A 21,711-nucleotide genomic window follows, 5' to 3' on the forward strand; every position below is an offset into this window, starting at 1 on the left:
GGCGGTCGAGTGACCCGGCCGGCCGCCGGGTCCCGGGTGGCTGGCGCCGCCGGGGGGCGGGGAGGCGGGAGGGGAGGGCAGGGGAGAGGCGCTCCCCCCGCCAGCGCTGGGGGAGCCCTTGTGCCAGCGGCGTAAGTGGCCGCGCGGGGGTCTCGCGGCCTCAGGGGTGGGCGGAGCGGGGGGGGCTTCGGCCGCTTCTCCCACCCCCGCGGGCGCCGGGCGCGGAGGCAGGATCTGGGCCCCGCGCTCGCCGCGGAGCCGGCGGCGGAGGAGGCGGGCGGAGGGGCATGGAGGTCGCCTGGCCGGAGGCGCCCGCGCCCGACCCAGTCTAGGGCGCCCCGCGGGCCTCACCCCCCCTCCTCGGAGCGAGCCCGCGGCCGGGCCCGGGCGCGGCGCGGCGCAGGACCGGGACTTCCGCACCAGAGGCGCGGCCGGCCCAGGTGAGGAACGCTTCCCTGCCCGTCCCCTGGTCCCCTCCGCCGGTGCGGCCGGCAGGGCCTCGCCCTGCGCTGGAGGAGCCAGCGCGACCTCCCCGGCCCTTTTCCGGGCTGTGGGCAGGGTTGGCAGCTCCGGGGCCTGCGGCCTCCCCGGCCCTTTGCCGGGCTGTGGGCAGGGGTGCCAGCTCCGGGGCCGGCCCGGGCCCTGCCGGGCTGTGGGCAGGGTGCCAGCTCCTGGGCCTGGGGCCTCCCCGGCCCTTTGCCGGGCTGTGGGCAGGGGGGCTGGCTTCGGGGTGCCCCGGCCCAGTCTGTTGCCGGAGTTGGGTGCGAAACCTGCCCCCCAGATCCAGGCGCTGCCCCGCAGTCTGCCTGGTGTAAATCCTCATTATTTTAATATTCTAGAGTTTTCTTAATGAGATCGTATGTATTTCTTGGGTTTGTGTATTCTGTAATTCAGCAGCATTTGCATGGATGAATCATAGAGTATCTGAAATGGGAAGGGACCCATAAGGATCGAGTCCAGCCCCCAGCTTCTGCATAAGCCTTACTAAAAAAAAAAAAATAAATTACAGTCTTTACAGTAATGGTAAAAGGTGTAAAAGCATGAGTGAAGTGCACCGTGAAAGTTCAAAACCAGATGACATACAAAAGAAACAGAGAATGCCGTTGAGTAAATTTGATGAGGAGTGTTTGGTTGATCAGTGGTTGAAGTAGCACTGGTCTAAGATTAATTTTCCTATGTAGTTTTGGTCTCCAAGTTACGATGTCCACCCTAACATGAGGATCTGACGTTATAGTTGCTTCAGAAGTATTTGTTGCAGTGATGCTGTAGAAGAAGGGAACCCAGTCTGATTGATGTCAAATGGCAAAATGCACCATACTTGATTGCAGAGTTCTCAGGCTTCATGGTTGGGAGTAATACCAGGGGTGTGCCTGTGACTTGCTGTATAAGGACCATTTGCATTATATAACTTCAGACTTGATATTCTGTCAGTGAGAAATCAAAGTACAGATGCAAATACTCATTTAAACATAGATGTACCTAGCAAACTGAATGCTGAAAGACTACTTAAGAGTCTGATGTTTATGCTACTTTAGGGTCTCTATAGCTTAATCATAAATTATTTTTTCCATGTTGCTTATTTTAGGAAGTAAGTTTTGAATAGAAGGTAGTTTCTGTACTTTTTTTCCTTTAGTTAGAAAAGTGAGGAGAGTAATACTGTGCATTGTTGTTGCATTTTAAACAGTATACTTTCACATTTTCTGTGTTATTTTTTTTTCCTCCTGAGGAAAACTAGTTTTTCTGATCAGAAATGTCGTATACTAAACACACGGATTGGTAAGAGTTCTAAAGGATATTTGTCTCCATGCAAATAGATTCTTAAAATGGGAATTTTTTAATTTTCTTTTTAAAGTAACAGTTTTATAGGAGCTAATGTATGCACTATATAATCTTAACTATTGTTAAGAGGTAACCTCTTTCAAAAGTATTCTAGTAAGATATTTTTATATTATATAAATTGAGCAGTGATCTTGTGGGGTTTTGGCTTTTACAATTTCTTTCTGATTTTAATATCTGTTTCTTTTAGGAAGAAAATGAAAATCTTTTCTGAGTCTCATAAAACTGTTTTTGTTGTGGATCACTGCCCATATATGGCAGAGTCCTGCAGACAACATGTTGAATTTGATATGTTAGTAAAGAATCGGACCCAAGGAGTTATACCACTAGCACCCATATCAAAATCACTGTGGACCTGTTCGGTGGAATCATCCATGGAGTACTGTAGAATAATGTACGATATTTTCCCTTTCAAGAAACTGGTAAGTTCTTCTAGCCGTACTGCATATGGTACTTGATAGTATAAGGGATATTTTCCCATTTTAATGAAGTAATTTAATATCATGAGCTGTTGGTTAGATTAAAAGATCAAATACACAAACATTTCTTTGTGTTGTTGATACGCTTTATAGCTATCTACACTGGTTTGAGTGGTATATGAATCCCATTACATATGTATTTTTGGGACCTTTCATTGTCTTAATGTCACTTTGTTACTTGGTACAAAATGTGAGGAGAAGGGGAGAGGTGCTTTAAGGTAACTTACAGCTCAGGAGAACACAATAAAAAAATCTGCAAGTTTACAAAAGCTTGAGTGAGGTATTTCTTCAAATTTAAGTTAGTTTTTAAACACACTTGGTAGCTTCTTGTAAGGTTTTTGGTGTCAACCTTGAAGAAATCCTGGTCTTTGGGAGGGGGTAGGATCACCCTGAAGCTACCAGTTTGAAAAAGTATGAGAGCTTCCTGGCAGCTCCTTGTTCAGAAAAATAAATGCCTGGTGGGTTCTGTAACATATCATAAATTAAGGTAACTGATCCCTGGTTTTTCAGATTTTGTGGTTACCCTTAAAAAAAAAAAAAGGGTGGGTGGGTGTGGGAGGTTAGTCTTGTGACAGTGCTATTGGTACAAAGTAGTGATGATGGAATACTGTCTGTGTCAGAGGGCAGCTGAGGCACTAACAAATACCTCCGGTAGTTCAGTGATTTGATGCATGTTAGCTGCACTGTCTTGATGTATTGCATGTCCTGGTTCTCAGGCAATGAACATTTAATTAAAACTCCAGTTTAAAGCATTTAATATCCAGTCAGGTCCCATTATGGGAGTATGTCAGGTGTATGCTTAATGGATTTGAATCAGTTGGCTGAACTGGATTTTGTGTGGTATGAGAAACTGAAACTGAGATGGAAGGTCCGCTTCCTCTTGACTTTTTTTTGTTATCTGCAGAATGTATTTTGCTATGTGATGTTTATAAAATCTTGCTAGATATTTACCCCTGTGATCTACTGTCGACAGTCTTTGGAGAATGATTTGCAAAATGGCAGTATTGGAATTTATTTTGCAGCTATTCTACTAAAAATATTACCTAATTATTAAAACAGCTCTTAATATCCTGCAGTGTATCTACACTAGTATGGTGTAGAGATTGATTTAGTGGCTTAAAAATATAAATAGAGTAAGAAGTTGTTAATCATAGTGTTACTAAAGGGGTAACTGAAGATAGCAGGAGTGGGTGTTTTTTATGGTTTTGTTGTCTGGTTTTGTAGTTTAGGATGTCATTGCACATATCTCCAGAGTATCAGCAGAACGAGGTGTAATTCAGGTTTGTTTGGATCTGGGGGGAGTAGCTGTGATGACTCCTGTCTGTATGATTGGCTGTTACCTTACATGTGCTTTTTTGATCCTTTTAGGTGAATTTCATTGTGAGTGATTCTGGGGCTCATGTCTTGAATTCCTGGACTCAAGAAGATCAGAACTTGCAAGAGGTACGCTTTGTAACTGTTCTTTTGTTTTGTAAGGCTAGTTTAATTGCATAATAAATAGCAGTTTCTGACTTTGTTCAGTACGAAAGAGCTTTGGTTAGTGAAAGTGTTGGTGGATCTGGTCTGAAATTATTGCATAGCAGAATTTTAAGAGTAGCCTGTGAAGCTGGACTGTTCTGTAGGCAGGTTTACATAATTTTAAAATAATCTAGTAGCTTTGAGTATAATAACATATTTAAATTAATGTTACAAAGAAGTTATCTATGTATTTCTTCTGTGATTTCGTGATAACTTCTTGAATTTTAAATTTGGGTTGTGGGGTTTTTTTCTACATGTGCATGACAGGCAAATAAACAATGTTTAAAAAAAAAGTTGTAAATACTCTTTGCTCTTGTTTTGTTTCATACTGAATGGGCATAATTATCCTCTGAAAAGTTTACTTTGTGGAGGAACTGAATTTCCAAATTCTCAGCAAATAAAAGCAAATGGCAACCGATAATGTTAGAATTTTTTCAGGTATTGGGTGTAACTTGTGATTATAGCCGGGTATTTTTCTGTAATAAATGAGAATATTATTTTCTCAAAGCTTAGTAACAATAAATAAATTGCAAAGTATAATTTAGGGCCCAATGTTTTTGAGAAGGCTGGCAACCGGTGGTAATAGTCTTTAATTGCACTGTTTGGTTTTCTCCCAGCTATTAATTTGCATGTAAAGTAAGCTGTAATGATGACTTTCCTCTAAAGTGATAATTTTAACAAATGGCTGGAAAGTAACTTTCAATAATAATTGCTTTCTTTTTAATTAGTTGATGGCAGCATTAGCAGCTGTTGGACCACCTAATCCTCGGGCAGATCCGGAGTGCTGCAGCATACTTCATGGTCTGGTTGCAGCAGTTGAAGCGCTCTGCAAAATAACAGAATACCAGCATGAGGCTCGAACCATGCTCATGGAGAATGCAGAACGTGTTGGAAACAGAGGAAGAATAATCTGTATTACTAATGCAAAAAGGTATGTATGATAATGTGCTTCTAACATTTAAAAGAAAAAAAAAATTCATGCATTTTTAGAAGTTTTTCATTAATTGTCATGAATAGTGCCCTAAGTAGCTAGCTTTTTTGCATTCTTGTTAGAGAATTTATTGCCTTATTAAAGGTTTCATTTATGGAGGTCTGTTACACTAGCAAACCAAAAATTTCCCACTTGAAATAGAAGAGCTTTTAGGGGCATGTTGATTGTCTTGTATAAAAAAAATATGTTTCTTTCTAGTGATAGTCATGTTCGGATGCTTGAGGATTGTGTTCAGGAAACCATTCATGAGCATAACAAGCTTGCAGCTAATTCAGATCAGTGAGTATGCTTTTTACAAACAGTTTCTCTTATTCTGCACATGTCTGTTATCCTCTGCAAAATAATGGATATATTTTTGTCACTTAAAACTTACTCTAATGAATTGTTTGAATTGAATGCCTGTGTAAAATAGAAGGTGCTAAATCATGATATTGTTGACTTAGAGGTAGTTGTGGTCAGCAGCTTGTCAGTATCATCTTTGTACTTATAGGACAGTATTATCTTTAGGTTGTTACTTCCTACATCAGGGGTCCTCAAACTATGGCCCGCGGGCCGGATACGGCCCCCCAGGGTCCTCAATCCGGCCCCTGGTGTTTACAGAACCCCACTGCCCCCCCCCCCCCCCCCTGCCGGGGGTTGGGGGGGAAACCAAGCAGCCGCAGATGACTGCCTGCCGCTTCATCCGTGCGCCGCCCTCCTAGTTAAAAGAGTTTGAGGACCCCTGCCCTACATCTTGCCCCAAAATGAGATGTGTGACTGTGCCTTTTAGTATACTGTACATTTGTAATCAGTAATGCATCTGATGCATTTTTTTCTTGCTAACACTGTGTTAATTTTACATTCATCTTGCTTTGACTAAAATAGCTCATGTCTTTGAAACTAGTTTTTAATTTCTAAATTACTGTGTTGCCTGACACTTCCATTGAGATAAAGGAATCTCTTGAAATATATCTCTTCTGAGAAGTCATTTGTCCACCATGTGTTTTGTCTAATTGAACAGTGAACTGTTTAGCCCAGGGACTGTGTATTGCCCTGTAAAGTGTGTAGCAGGTTGAGATCCTATTCTTGGTTGCACCTTAAGCACTTTTCCATGTTTGCTGAAATCCCCTTATTAGTACCTGTGCACACACTTGGAGACAGAAATCCTCTGTAATGTCAATTTTCAGTTGAAGGAAGCTGAACAGATTAAACGAGTTAAGAATCTATTTCATTGATACGTCCAAAAAGAAACACAGTCGATAGCTTTTCAGATGCCAGAAATGTTATGCTTTATTTAATCATTCTGATAAAAACTTATTTTGAAGTATGTGCTTTTGAAAATCATTAGTGCAACCTAGTTTCTACAGAATGCTTTCAGAAACAGTATGTTATAGTACATCTTTATGATTCTGTGTTCTGGAAATCTAGATGAATCTTGGGAGAATTGATCTAATTTCTAGGAGATAGTCTGCCACACTGTGTAGGCTAAATAGATTGTTTTTGTTTGTAAGTCTAATGCAGATTCAGAAATGTGAATTGGTCTTAATCCACACTTACCCGGTTGGTGAAGACAGCCTGGTTTCGGATCGTCCAAAAAAAGAGGTAAGGAGCTTAAAATGAGAAAATTTATCCAAGGGTTAGGAACCATGTCAGACTCAAACCAGTGCAAATTAAGTATTCAGCGGTAACACTTTCACCCTCTGGTCTCTGGTAAGGTGTAGGAAAACATACAGGTGATAGTTTTTTGAGATTTGACAGCCTGCCTGTTGCCATCTAAAGCATATGCTTTGTTTTCTTGTTTTGCTGTCTTTGTGCGTATATGGTATCCTCTTTTTTCATTTCAATACTTACATTTCTTGCTTTAATAATTCATGATTAATTTTTTAAGGAAGTCTGTTAATACCATAGAATGATAGTCTTGGCATTGATTTTTTTTTTTTTTTTTTTTTTTGAGAAGGGAACGCACGTTTAGGAACCTAGTGGAAAACCATCAACTACTTGGTGTGGTGAATAGGTTAGTTGAGTAACTTCTGCTATTCAGGTGTAAGCCAGTAGCTAGAACAAGCCCAGTTTCCCCAAACATCCATTACTGGATGGGATGGATTATTGTTCAGCACTGGATAACATTGAACACGCAGACTAACACATTTGGTCTTTTGGATGAGTGGTTTTCTCATGAAACCAAAATGAACTTTTGTGTTTAAGTTCTGTTGTTCCAGTCTTAGCAAATGGAAGGCCATTTTTATGAGAAGCATTGGAAAGCATTATCTGCTTCCAAGTGAAAGGGTAATATATTGTAGGAATGTAGAATATGTTCAAATACTTGAAGTACCCTATAGGTACTTGTAAAGATTATTTTACAAAAAGGTGGAAGGATGCATATAAGAAATTATTCTTCTATGTAGTAACATCTCAGTTGTTCAGTAACAAAAGGATGTGCACCCTGTGCACTTGTATGCTTAGGAGTGGTTCTTTGAAACCAAGTACATACAAAATATTTTGTAATATATTCTACTCTTTATTAGTCTGCTCAGTATTTTGAAGTGCTGTCTGTAAGAAAGAGAAAAGACATGAGAAAAGTCTTATTCTTAACATGAAAGGCGTCTAGTCCTGCATATTATTTCATAAATAAAAAGGATTATAATAGCTACCTTCCTGAGATTTTCTACAAAACTCTTCTATAGTTGTGCTAAAAAAAATATGCACAGTAGAGAATAGACTACTGCTTTCCTCTGTAAGACAGTCATCTTCATCACTATGTTTTTTTGTTTGTTTCTTTTGGGTTGATTTGGGTTTTTTTCCCCAAAAGCCTGAAACCAGTGTCCTTGTTGGCTACGGAAAATCAAGTGCATCTTATTGCTTGTGTTTTCCTTATATACTTAAAGGTAATTGCATAAAAGTGACTTTGTCCCTGTTACTTAGCAGGTAAAAGAGTGAAAAAAGAGCTGCTAATAAGAGGACTTCTTTCCCACGTTGTGATACCAATGTTTCCTATTAATAATCAACCCAAGTTTTTTAGCATGCTTCAGATTTGTTGATAATTTGTAGTGACTGCAACTATGACAACTGGTGTAACCTGCAAAATTCTGAATGAGAAACAATCTTTGCCGCCTCCTTCTTAGTTTCCGATGGTGTGAGGGTTTTGGGCGGTAGTTTTCCCCCCTAGACAACGTTAGCAGTGTAGATGTGGTTATTCTAGAGTTTCAAATTAATTAATAATACTGTTACATGGTACCAGAGCCTAATCCATTAATACTATATTCTCTATGTCACTTTATTTTAGCTTTCACCTGTTTTAACCAGTGAAGTGCACAGTGTCCGTGCGGGGCGACATCTGGCTACAAAACTGAATGTTTTAGTACAACAGCACTTTGACTTGGCTTCAACCACAATAACTAACATTCCCATGAAGGTAATATTGTGCCTATAGCTTTGTGTTAACTAGCTGCATCAGTTCTAAATTTGTTTGAAAGCTTTTAATGTTTATTTTAATTGAATTTTTACATTGTTTTTCTCTCCATATCGTATTTTCTGTTTTGTTTTTTATTAGCCCACATTCAATGTCTGTGACCAGGTTAGTAACAATAAAGGAGAAAAAAAAAGTAAAGAAGGATCACAGAACAAAATGTTGTATTGCTGAATCTCAGTTTCCGATGTAGCAATACAAGCGTTATTTCAGTTCTCTTTGCATTATTTTATATAAACACGATCTTATTTACCTCGAATTACTTTGTCTGTGATTCTTTTGTCTTTTTCTAGTTGTGTTTAGATATTCTTGACCCTTGTGCATTATAGTGACATAGTGAGTCTCTTTTTCCTCTGTTTCATTATCATGCCCACCCAACATAAAGGTGTTTGTAACTAATAGCTGATCTGTGACTAAAGCTTTTCCAGTAGGTTTTCCAGTTGGAAGAACCATAAACTAGAAACAAGTAGATAGGGGCTATATCTAGTTAAGAAAGATACTAAATTAAACATCTTCTGTTCAAAATTGTTTATGTCCCTATTCTTAATACTTTTTTTATTGCTAATGGGAGGGAAATCTGCAACTAAGAATTACAAGTATTATTAAGTTTATGGTCATTTTCTGATCAGGCAGCAAGAAACAATTGAAACCAGTGTCAGTATTCAAACAAACAAAAAGGCAGGGGCAGAGATAAACTTTCCTGATTTAAAAAAATTCATCAAGTTCTAATATTGTCAAGCGTTACTTGCATCCTTGAAAACTAGCAATATTGTATAGATTTTATACGTTAAAACATTAAATTAAAAATTACCTTTACAGCTTTAATGAGACTTTGACATGGGTCATGGCATAAATGTGACTGAAGTTTGCAAATACCTTGTCTGTAACTTTCTGACCTGTGTGCTGCTGGTATGCCTCTCCCTTCTGCCTTTGTCCTTATAGTAATAGACTATGTTGGGTTCTCTGTGGTTTTTCAGTTGTTTTTTTTAACTTGGAATAAATTACCAAGGTTACTGTTCTGTTTTCGCTAGTCCTCTGCAGCTGTTTAAAGATGCGTTGTCCTCTATATAACCAGCTGTTTTTTAATTATAAACTTGCAGCTGTAAGTACACTTATATATCTTAAGTGCAAGGAAATGCTGGTAAGTCTGAAGTGTGTTTTTTGGTTTGTATTCTTGAGGTTTTAGTTATGAAAATTAATTTCCAATCTATTCTGCAGTGACCATTTGTTGCTGCTCAGTAATTCGTAACTGCTGGTGGTATTCAGTATGTCATGGGCTTCCTTAACTTCACTAATACAAACAAAAGTAGATAAGCCTATTTTGTACTAGTATTTTACACTATGCATCTGGTCCTGTCATTTGGTATAAAGAGACCATAGGGTTTCAAAAAAGAAAAAAGAGGAAAAGCAGATGGCTGCATCTTTAAACAGGTCAGAGAGCAAACAGTTTCCTCAACATTACAATCCCGTTGTTGTCTGAGGCACTTTGGAGACTTTTTGTTTTCTTCTGGAGTGAAAGGTAAATGTAGAATCATTCATTCATGAAAACAGTGACCTCTAGCTAAAATAATTACATTTATTCTTTCTACCTTTTTCTTTTGAAGGAAGAACAACATGCTAATACATCAGCCAACTACGACGTGGAGCTGCTTCATCACAAAGAGGCACATGTTGACTTTTTAAAGAGTGGTAAGTAGAAAGAGTCCTCTAAAAGTAGCTTTTGGTCAGCCCGCTGGAACTATTCACAAAGAAAGATTGTGAGCTTCAAACTGATGTAAATTTCAGGCATGGTTAGCATATTTCCAGTTACTTCTTACAACCCAAGAACTTGATTTGTAATGTTTGCATTGGAGTTTTACTCATTACTGGCATATTTTTATATAGTAATAAGGATATAATGATGAAAAAACAGGTCAAATTCGTGAGATGTGGTTTCACATGTTCAGTATATTTGCGTGAGATTTGAGGGGCATGTCAACTTCTTATTGAGATATAAAAGTTAGATGAGAGACCAGATGTGCAGTGATTTTACAAAAAAAAAGTACCTCCTGTGGGTATTTGTGGAAAATTATTGCTTGCACAATTGAACTTTTAATCTGTCAAGTAATAATAGGTGACATCACTTACGTTCCATAAGCCTGTTTATGACAGTAATTGCTTTGGAAAAGACAATAGTTACTTGGTTTTTGAGCTTTCTTGTTGTATTTGAAATACCTAGTATCCTTTTTGTAAATTTGGAATTATTGCCTAGTATTCCTCTCAGGTAAATTTTTAATACCTGAATAAATTTAATAAACACAGCAGTAAGTCTTATGCAAAATGATTTTGTTCAGAAAACAGTGCTTGATGTAAACTTTTGTTAGTAAGTCAGGCTAAAAACTCTTAATCAGTAGAATTAAAAGCAAAGCCAAGCAGTGAAAAAACCCTCAGCCTGTGCCATTGTGTGATGGAGTACTCTAGACTGTATGCTGAAGTCTCATCTGAAGCTTTTAAAGGCTTGTATATGCTTTGTTGTGTCTTACTGCATTGATTGTCATTTCTGTTAATATGATTCAGTACCATTAAAAGCATAGGCTGATGCACTAGTGTGTAGAATATGTGTATTTAGATACAGGCTGTAGAGACTTGTTTTACTAGCCCAAATGATACATAATTTTAAAGCATAGTAGAAAGTTGATCACGGAAGAATTCACAAAGTGGTGAACAAGTAAGTTATTTACATCAGTTATTTAGGAGAGAGTGGATATTTCTTTTCTGAAGTTTGAAATGATACAGTCCATAAGTAGCCATTTTCGGGAGTTTGTGCTTTTTTTTCTCACAAAGGGATTACCATTACTTTGAGAAGTAGGTAACTCATTATCATCTACAAGTACTGTGCTCCATACTGAAGTGGAGTGTATGATTAAAGATTGAGGAAAAAAGAATAGGATGTTACAGTCATGAGTTCAGACTCACTTGAACTTGCGTTACCGTGTTGAAAGCATAAAATTTTATTATAAGGGTTCAGAAAGTTTTGTAATACCTGCTGGTTGAAGGAGTAAGTCTGCTAGTAAAAGCCCTCCAACTGCAGTTCCTCTTTAGATTTTTTTCCATCAGAAGAACTTTGAGAGGAGAAAGTCTATTCGTAGATCCTGTAAATACTGGCTTCTCTTATTTTTTAAAAAATCTTTCAGCTGTAATGCCTCTAGTGCTAGGAAAGTAGGAATTCAGTTACATTGAACTTACTTCTGTAAAATGTTGCTGAAGAATTTTTAGATTAAATAAATCTATCTTTTGGATATTTTGAGACACTTTCTAAAACAATTTATTTTAATTTAACTGAAAAAAAATCAACTTTTGCAAGCTACCTGCATGATTAATAAGCAAATCAAATACATCTTTTGTGAGTAACTCTTTGATATGAAATAAAAGAAAACTTCTTACCTGAAAGATTAAATTAAGCCCTAACATATTACATACAATGCTGCATGTTGATGTATGTCTCATTCCTCCCCATCATTGCAGATTTGAGCATATTAAGTGACTGTGCTACTCTAATTCTGAAACTTTGTGCAAAACTCAGTTAATTCTTTCCTGAGATAATGTGAGTCAAAGGTCATGAAGAGTCGCAAAACTCACTAGTAGAAATGTAGTTTTAATGTATTAAGGAGTATGGATAATGTCTGTTGTAAGGCCTTCAGGTGGTTTTTACCAGACCATTTATCAGTGAGATGTTATATGGAAGTACTGTAATGATAAAATATTTATGGCCAGTAAAACATGTTGGAAGATGTTCAGATTGAATCTGACATAGCAAAGGTGCTGGATGATAAGATCAAATACTACTTTCCCCCAAAAGCCCAGTTTGTCAAATGTGCCTTTAGATCAGTTTCAGTTTTGACTTTGGGATATAATATGTACAGGAAATGATCAGCTCTAACACTTGCTAAGGGTTCCAGTTTGTCTGGAAGATGAAAAAGGATATTGTTTTAAAGTCCTAGGCATTTTAGAAGAAAAAAGTTGCCTGTTACAGATAAAACATATCTGTAATCTTCTAAATATTGAATCAAACCAATGGAACATACTCTGGAGCTGCAGTACTTTGTTTGCTGAATTGGTTTTTAAAATACATGCAATGGCTGCTGATTTTAAAAGGTGGTTTTTTTTTTCAACTGCCACTGCTAATTTTTTTTGCATAAGTTAGATATCAAAGTTTTTAAAATTAGATTACATTTTGTATATGCTCATGTTATAAGTATTTTGTGCCTTAAAAGTTTTATAGAATTTTTTTGCTGTAATAAATAAAAGATTGTTGATCACACACTTTTTATTGCAGGTGATAATCATATAGGTGGCAATAGCAGAGAAGGCACATTTAAAGAAACTGTAACGTTAAAATGGTGTACTCCTCGAACAAATAGTGTGGGTACGTAACACTGTATCGTACGAAACTGGTATCATGACTTGTGTTGAACACTGTTCTCTCTGTACACTGATAAGAATCTGAACAAGGAGGTAATTCACTTCTTGTTAGTGCTGGTTTTACTTTTTGCTCGGTAAACCTCGCTGCTGAGCACGCCCTGCTTTACTAATGGTCATATGATGCTCTCTTGATTTTGGCTAATCAGTGGCTTGTGTAAGAGGTGAGAGGGGTAGTAATATTTTTCTTGGTGGCTTTTTTCAATCTCCTCTTAAGTATCATGAAGTTGAACATTGTGGCCAAGGAACAGTAATTATTTGCCCCTCCCATGGGACCAAGTATACCTTGTCAGTTCTACAGTGGTATATTTTTAACATAGCAACTTTGAGACATTGAGTCTTTTTTGGGTTTAGTTCTTGGGGGGGGGTGTAGGGAAATTAAATGTATGCAGTGATACTATCAGTAGACTAGTCCCTATATATTAACTTTCAAATCTGAGTAAGAGAGAGCGCTCTACCCAAATCCGAGTAGGGGAGAGGAAGGCAGAGAAGACTTTGTGGTAACAATGGAACCACCTGGCCATTCAGCTGGTACACCCTGTAGACTATCAGCAAGATACAGTGACTGTGAGCCAGCAGATTAAAAATAGAGGTAAGGGAAATAAAAGGAGGCTGACTCAACAGCGAAGTAATTCAGGAGATAAAGAACTGGAGGTCCTGCTGGAAATAGGGCTTGGGGATGTATTATGTTCTTAGAGCTGAGGGTACATGAATAATTGCAAGGAGGTGGTGAAAGGAGCAGATTTTTAGATTGAGACAGCTAAACTTTTAGTTCTGCTGACCATGGAATAGCTGCCTCCTTTTCTTTTGTGGGATGTTTTCTATGTATGTGGAACTACACTCAACTTTTCTACTCGTTTATTTTTCAGAATTACACTACTGCACTGGAGCATACAGAATTTCACCAGTAGATGTAAATAGCAGACCTTCTTCATGCCTTACTAACTTCCTCCTTAATGGTAAGTTTGTGTCCTTGGCTAATTATTTAACATTTTAATTGTTAATATTGTGAATAGAGCACTTTCCACCTTTTGGTTTGTATAGCAGTAGATGCCTATATACTGTAAAGATATTGAGTTTATTCTAACGTGTCAAATAAGCAAAGAAAGTTAAGTGTACTCAGAATGAAATGAAATGTGTTTTGAAACTTGAAGATGGGAGGAAAGATGTAAAGAAGGAGCAAGTATTGATTCTGGTAGTTCTTTTCTGAATGCAAATGAAGAATGGCTTTCACTTTATGCTGTTAGGAAACACTGCTCTCGGTAGGTGACAGCGCACTCAATCACAGTGCTTACTTTGACTGTTGTAAAATATTAGCAACTTAAGACTATATGCCTGATTTTTAGCAGATGCTGGGAAGCCTCAGAAAGCTCTTTTAACTGGGTTATGAGCAACTTAAGTATGTTGGTCAATTGACGCAGACATACCTATGTGTACTGCTAGGTTAGATTTAGTTATCTTTTGGCTTATCTGCAAGATCTTGCCTATTGCCATGAATAATCTTGCTGTAAGAGATTGCCATTTAAATACATGTTAAAATGATAAACCAAAGCTGTTACTTCCAAAGAAGTAATATGTTGTCAGTGTTAGTTACATGTGGGGATTTCTACATTTTGGAAACAAAATTGCATTACAAGCATCCTTTTAATGGGATGTTTTCTTCAGTCATGTCATTTGCACATCTAAATAAATGTGCAATGGTTTTATTAAACACCATATTGTGTATTTTTTCTCCAAAGATCATGTGCTGAAAAAGTACTTCTTATTAATAAAAATGGTTAGAACCAAAATTAGCAGCATATTTCAGATAACCACTCTCTTCTGATCTTCTGTTTTTGCTGCCTTATAACAAACTACTTGGAGAATGCACCCTTTTATGCTTAGTGTATTTTACTGGAAATAAGACAAAGGCAGTCTTATTTTCCTGCCTGAAAAACGATACCCATTTTAAGCATTAACAAATAGTATCAATTGATCCTTCTATACTCAAGTAGGTTTATTTTGTGACTTTTTAGAAATTGCTTTTAATGTGAGAGATTTTCTACAGTAGGGCCAAGTAAGTTTAGTACACAACACAATCTGTAATAATTAAAACCAGCAAACTGCCCTTAAACAATATACAATTTTAATGTTTCACAAATACATATTTTTCCTAGGAATAATGTTCTGCAAAGTGATTGGTTCATCCAGGAGAAAGGTTTTTTTGATCTTTCTGAGTAAAATTTAAGTGCATATGACACTACTGTGTTTACATGTTTACACATGTTCTGTGTAAAGACATGGGATAAATAATCAAAGTAGATAACTTTCTTATTGAGCTAGGTGAAAACGCAACTTTAATGGTTTCAGAGTCTTGCTGGCTAGGTACAAACCTTTAGTGTGTATATGTGGGTTTTAATTTAAAATTGCAGCACAAAGTAACTGTTGAAACTGATCTCGTTTCCAACAGGTCGTTCTGTTTTATTGGAACAGCCACGCAAGTCTGGCTCTAAAGTAATTAGTCACATGCTTAGCAGCCACGGAGGAGAAATTTTTCTGCATGTTTTAAGCAGCTCACGATCAATTCTAGAAGATCCTCCATCAATTAGCGAAGGATGTGGTGGAAGAGTCACGGACTACCGGATTACAGTAAGATTCTTATTTTTTTTTCTGAAGTTGTTGCTTATCTTAGTTGACAAGAGATGTAGTCCAATAGATGTATAAAGGAAATGTTGGTACATTTTGTGGAGAGCTGGAGTAGATTGCATGATCAAACTGTTCTTCTTTGTGCTGCTGATACATATTTAGTACAAAGTAGTGCATCTGCTTATTGTTACGCCTGCTTCCTAGAATCCTTTCTGTGTCAAGGAATTACTTGCCTCCTTATGCACTATGAGCATTTAAAATTTGCTCTGATTCTAGAATCACATTTTTCTTGGCAAGTTTTTTCCCTGGGCTGGATACGCATAGGACTATATCCTGCTTATTGTCAGAAGGATAGATTGCACATTGAGTGGTTTGTACAATAAATAGAAAAGATGAAGTTGTCAGCTTTGAGCCCTGGATATGGAGCAGACAACCAGCTGTCATTCATCTTTGTTGTTTTCCTGTATTATTTCAACCCATCCTTTATATCTCTTTTAAACAAGTAGAAATGTCTTCCAGAAAAAACCCAATAAAACTCCTAGCATACGTGAAGTACCTTGCAGATCGAGAAGGCCTCCTCATCAAAAACCTTGCATCTATTTTTAACACATACTTTTATACAATTATTTTTGCGTTTGCCCCAAATAATGTACAACTGAAAGCTAGAAACAGGACTCTGCTTGTTAGAGTCAAATGTAGCAGTGGGGATGGTACACAGTTAGTGATAAGCAAGACTAGGCTGTTTCGCCCGTTCAGTGAAAATTACTTTCTTAGAGAAATGCCTAATTGTATCTTGTTTGGTTATCATTAGGATTTTGGTGAATTTATGAGGGAAAACCGATTAACTCCTTTTCTAGAGCCCAGATATAAGATCGATGGAAGTCTTGAAATTCCACTGGAACGTGCAAAAGATCAGTTAGAGAAACATACTCGTTACTGGCCTATGATTATTTCGCAGACTACCATCTTCAATATGCAAGCTGTAAGTCACTTGGGGTTTGTAACCTTTTATTCTGTTGTAGATTTAAGTTTCACCTTGTACTTGATGAAGTATTAATTCTATTTTAGGGTAAAGCACTCACAACAAAATCAGTTTTTCAGCTTTTTTTTCACTGAAATACTCTGTATTTAATGTCAATAGATTATTGGAGTGCCATCTAAATAGGGTGGAATATTTGAACCTGACAGCTACAGTGCTGGTGGGCAAAGAAAATGTGCATCTGCTTATACTTGCTCAGAGTTATTACTAAACTGAGCATAAGATGGGGTGGTTTTGTTGTGTGTTGTTCCATGGTTCCATTGCCTTTGATTTCTTTCTTCTTCCTGTTTCTCTCGTCATCTGCAGATTTGCTCGTTGTTGACTTTTGTTTTGTCTTACAGGTAGTGCCGTTAGCCAGTGTAATTGTAAAAGAAGCAATGACTGATGAGGATGTTCTGAATTGTCAAAAAACAATATACAATTTGGTAGACATGGAGAGGAAAAATGATCCGCTGCCAATTTCAACAGTTGGTACCAGAGGAAAGGGTCCAAAAAGGTTACATGCATATGTCTTTCTGTTGATGCTGGGATTTTTCTCAGAAATACTCTATTGACATTGTTTTCATTCCAAATTTTTAAAATTTGGCCAAAGGGTAATATGTACTAAACTAAATGCTGTGAATACTTTGCCTACACCATTTAGGGGCTGTCACAGTACTGATATTGATGTATATTAAGAAAAAAAACCCACATCGTTTTATTACCCCAAAATTACGAGTATGTTAAGAAATATGAAAGCAAAGATAGTCATCAAGAAAGGTAAAAAATTGATACAAGCTAGGACAGAGAAAGTGGAATAACTTCAAATTAATAAAAAGGAAAGCTTAAGCGTATTTTTGTAGATGAGCAATGCTTTAAAATTGGATTATACTAGAATAGTCAAATCCTTTTGAAACGGTTACTTAAAATATGGGCTACTCCTTTAAAACAAGGATAGAATATCCTGGTATCTCAGTCATTGTGATGTGTACGTTGTATTTCCAAGAACGGGCTGAAAAGAAATTCAGCTACAGAAGATTTGGCCCACGTTGACTGGAAGTTTACAGTAGGATGGTACAAATTAAATAGTAATTAATTTGCATGTTGGTACACAAGCAGCCCTCTGCATATCCTGACGTTGCATAGGTAGCAAACACCTGAGAGGATTCAGAAGTGTTTTTTGGCAGTGAGATCTTGTGGAAGTTAAGAATTTGTTTCGGTGGACATAGTCTATTTCAATTTAAACTTAACATTTCCCAATTAACATCTGGAGTTACATGGAATGTAGTTTCAAGTTTCAAGGATGGAGTAATCCCAGGTGGATAGACAGCTAGTACAAAAGGGCAGAGAATCTGTTCAGAATTATTTTTGGTTTGGGGTTTTTGTGTCTTAAGGTCTTTTTTTAACCTTAATTTATTCAATGATTTCGGTGATCCTGTATGTGTGTGTTTTTGTTTGTTTTTTTCTGGCCTTGGTTAGAGATGAACAGTACCGGATTATGTGGAATGAATTGGAGACCCTTGTACGAGCACACACAAACAACTCTGAGAAACACCAGCGAGTCTTAGAATGTTTGATGGCTTGCAGAAGCAAACCCCCAGAAGAAGAGGAGCGCAAGAAACGAGGTAGAAAGAGAGAAGACAAAGAAGACAAGTCAGAGAAGTTGGGCAAAGACTATGAATCGGATAAGCCGTGGCAAGAATCAGAAAGGTAAATTTTCTAAAGTGAAATAAAACTGTAGCATAGTAATTTTTGTCTTGCCCTTCTTCAAAGGGGAGAGAGGAACAGTTGCAAGTTGCAATTTGGTGTGTTCATGCTTATAACCTTGGCTTACTACTGGTGAGCGTGGATCCCAAGGTTTTTTAGGTCTGTCACCGTTGCCAAGCTTGGGAAAATGGGCTTATTCCAGTGCCTGCTTATGAAACTTTTCAAATTAACATATTTTACAAGCAGTGTGGTTCTTGGACAAGTTTTTGACCACTTCACAGCGTTTTGCAGCTTGGGAAGTCACTATCGTAACCACACCACCTATTAGACTAATTAAACTGCTTCATAGAAATAGCGTGACTTAAAAACTCGCGACAGGCAGTTATTTTCTCTTGAGCTGCAGATAGTTTAGTGTTCAGATAGATAAACAATTCAGATTGATTTGGCTTTTCTCTTCAGTTGAATGTTAGGATTGATTGTCTGTATACCTATTGTCTCTTACTGTGTTGTTACTGTAACTTGTCAAAGTGGTAAGCATCTGTCAGTCTCTTGTGTTTTCTTTCAAAGTACTTTTCTAAAGAGATCAAAAAACCCACGTGGTAGTAAGCTTAATTTGCTTGTTTTGTGTGTGCTATGATAATTTAGGATAGGAGGACCTTTTCACCTACATTATTGTCACATGTTGATGACTTTTCATGCCTTTCTGTGTGTGATCAAGTCCATTCCTACAAATACTTTTACTTTCACGTGTCAAACAAAAATGGGGACTGAGATAAAAGGGATTTCGTATAGGACAGGTCTGAATTCACATAGGAAAATAGGAAACTTTTGTGGTATATTTTTATAGTCATTGTTATTACTCTTTTCTTCAGAATTCAGAATGATCAGCTGTCTCAACTACAGTATAAACGGTGCTAACAAACTTAAGTGAAATTGTATTTTAAGATCCTTCCCTTAAGGCTTTATCCAGAGGATTGTTTGGCTAGTCTTCCCTATTGGTTTTTCACGATTTCCAAGGGCTCAAAAGACATTTTCTTATCATAGGGGTTGCATATAACTTTTGAGTAGTACAGAATGGTATCAAGATTCATATGTACTGCTCTAGCATATTTTGCTTTACTGTTTCCCTTCCCTTTCAAAAAGGTTGAAAGGTCTTTTGGATCGTGAAAAAGAAGAACTAGCAGAAGCTGAAGTTATCAAAGATTCCCCTGATTCTCCTGAGCCACCCAACAAAAAGCCTCTCATTACAATGGATGAAATGCCCACAGTTGAAAAGGCAAAAGGTAAACCAGAATTGCAACGGATTACTTTTTTTATAGATAGAAGTTGTTCTATCAGCCTGTATTTTCTGAAGTAATGAGGATAATCTTGGAGTTAAAGCTAAGTCAGTGAGGATAATTTTTAATTAAACAGTGTTAATAAATTCTTGATAAATGTTAACCTCAATAGGTCTGTGTCACAAGAGAGATGCCAAGATACTGTGTGGGCCTGCTGATAGACACTTGGGTTGATGGAGAGCTGAACAAATTTCTGCTGGTGCTATTTGAGCTACTATGTCAGAAATGCTATTTTAAGGACAGGTATCAGAAATCACTGTCTCTCGCTGACTAATGAATATAAACATGCCTGAGCAGTGTAGTTGCTGGAGTGGGCAGTTCTCACTGACTTCCCTGCTGCGATCTATCATCTATTGCTGTGACTGAGCTGATGTTCAGATTCTGCATTTGAAGCAAAGTCAATCTATATAAAGCAACTACTCAGCTGTTACCAACTTTGTGTATCTTGTGTTTATGTAGCCTCTATTACAAGGTGGTTTATTATTAGTGGGTTTAATATATTGTACTACCATAGTCTGTAATTTCCTCTAAGCCTTTATAATCATGTAATGTTCAAGAATTCAGAAAATAAATCACTTGGACTATTTTTACTTGCGATTTTAGGGCCAATGTCCTTGCTGTCCTTATGGAGCAACAGGATTAATACTGCCAACTCTAGGAAACACCAGGAATTTATTGGTCGTTTGAACTCTGTCAACAATAAAGCTGAGCTATATCAACATCTGAAAGAAGAAAATGGGTTTGTATCAGTAAATGCATCTCTACAAATACCTTAAAATAGTCAATATGCAGTATGGAGGAATACTTCAGTTACACCATTAAAGACTTCTTTTGAGAATTAAGGCATATAAATACATTCCTTTTTTCTCAATATTGATGGATAACTACAGCAGTGTTTGCTTTTCAGCTGTTTGCATCTGTGCTGAGCAAGGCTGAATGCCAATAAACAGTCTTCCCTTTGCCTTAGTGATTGCTGTTGCAGCAAAACTCTTAAACTTCAGGGGGTTAAACAGTAGCAGTTGAGATTTCTTGTGCCAATCTGTTGCTTTAGCTTCCGGAGGAATGGCTAATATAAACATATTGTTGGTCAGTGGTTGAATGTTACGCTGTGCTGTAATGAAGTTGAATAGTAGTCCACATTCTAGTAAAAAATACTGAAAAACCACACCAGCCTCCTCTTAAGCAAATGAAATGGTGGTAGTCAATGATCAGTGTGAGAAGGGTGAAAATGAAGACCTTGCAACAAATTGCTAAAGCTCAAATTTTAGAAAGTGATTCTGTTACTCATGAGTGTGGGCTTTTGTCTTTTAGTGAGGTTGATAATAGCTTTTTGCAGTTGATGCTGGAAAGTTTCTTCGCAGAAACCTTTCCTTTAGGTAGTGATTGCTGCTTGAAGAGGTATTAAGAGGAGATAAGATTGTGTACGTTGGGGGCAGGGAGAGACAGGGTAGGTAGTGATGTAAAAATTTTCAAAAAATATGTATCTGATTTTCTTAATCTATTGATTGTATTACCAATAATAAACCTTACCAATTGTTGTCTTGCATTTCAGAATGGAAACGACAGAAAATGGAAAAGCAGGCCGGCAGTGATGATTAATTTTGTTGCTTTGGACAAACCTTGTCTGAATTGCAAAAATATTTAATGCTGGAATTGATATTGGTACCATTTCAGTACAATTGTATAGCTCCATTTTGATTGGGTTTTACATTTTTCTATTCTTATTTTTGCTATGAGATACAAAATCCGCATACAACATTAAATGAATAGTGTGCAAATAGGACCTGTCCTGAAGTACTCTATAGTCATTTTTGTAGGAATAAGAAAACCTGTGCTGCCATGGACTAAATCAAGTAATCAAAATGTTAGTCAGAGTTTAAAGTCCTTTCCCATAAGTATTGTTTAATTTTTCAAAATCAGTGAGGACTCTTACAAAAAAAAAAAGTTCAAATAATTGATAATTAACTGATATTGTTAATTCTGGTTCATGAATACTTCTATTTATATGAAACTTCCTCAGGAGTTTAGAATTATGGAAAAGACTGCATGCTGAACACCTAATCACTGAGCTGAGAAAATGCCAGTCTTGGTTTTCAGCTAAGGGGTGGGAGAGTGGGTTTACAGATAAAAATTATTCGTTTAAGGACTTTTAAAAAATGGCTAGAGATGATCTTAGAAAGTAAAGCCTTTCAGGTTGTTGTGCTGGAGTTAAGTCTTTGTTTGTAAGCGGAAGTAAAATAAAATTTTTGCTAATCATTAAATTATTTCTTTGAAGTATGCCCTCTAAGACACCTGTG

General features: G+C 37.4%; 1 protein-coding gene across 2 annotated transcripts; it reads left to right on the top strand.

Moving 5' to 3' along the window:
- Positions 1-92: 92 nt before the first annotated feature.
- INTS13 (integrator complex subunit 13) lies at positions 93-21,691 on the top strand. Of its 2 annotated transcripts, XM_055711831.1 has the most exons (18): positions 93-440; positions 2,027-2,258; positions 3,684-3,758; positions 4,562-4,764; positions 5,023-5,103; positions 6,315-6,405; positions 8,087-8,215; positions 8,354-8,377; positions 9,874-9,958; positions 12,585-12,674; positions 13,597-13,686; positions 15,177-15,355; positions 16,164-16,334; positions 16,733-16,887; positions 17,850-18,080; positions 19,221-19,360; positions 20,018-20,153; positions 20,967-21,691. In XM_055711831.1, exons 2-18 carry the CDS (start codon positions 2,034-2,036, stop codon positions 21,004-21,006), a joined length of 2,145 nt encoding a protein of 714 aa, XP_055567806.1. In that variant the 5' UTR covers positions 93-440; positions 2,027-2,033; the 3' UTR covers positions 21,007-21,691. The 2 variants fall into 2 exon arrangements, with proteins under 2 accessions (XP_055567806.1, XP_055567807.1); XM_055711832.1 differs by lacking the exon at positions 8,354-8,377 and having other exon boundaries at positions 95-440.
- The last annotated feature ends 20 nt before the right edge of the window (positions 21,692-21,711 follow it).

The sequence above is a fragment of the Falco cherrug genome, chromosome 5 (assembly GCF_023634085.1).
Source record: "Falco cherrug isolate bFalChe1 chromosome 5, bFalChe1.pri, whole genome shotgun sequence".
In the NCBI taxonomy this organism is placed as follows: Eukaryota; Metazoa; Chordata; class Aves; order Falconiformes; family Falconidae; genus Falco; species Falco cherrug.

Bases quoted from the DNA above. Each gene is read 5' to 3' on its own strand.
- INTS13 (XM_055711831.1), top strand. From the start codon at position 2,034: ATGAAAATCTTTTCTGAGTCTCATAAAACTGTTTTTGTTGTGGATCAC. The intron at 6,406-8,086 runs GTAAGGAGCTTA...ACTTTATTTTAG, and splicing joins CGGATCGTCCAAAAAAAGAG to CTTTCACCTGTTTTAACCAG. The intron at 20,154-20,966 runs GTTTGTATCAGT...CTTGCATTTCAG, and splicing joins CATCTGAAAGAAGAAAATGG to AATGGAAACGACAGAAAATG.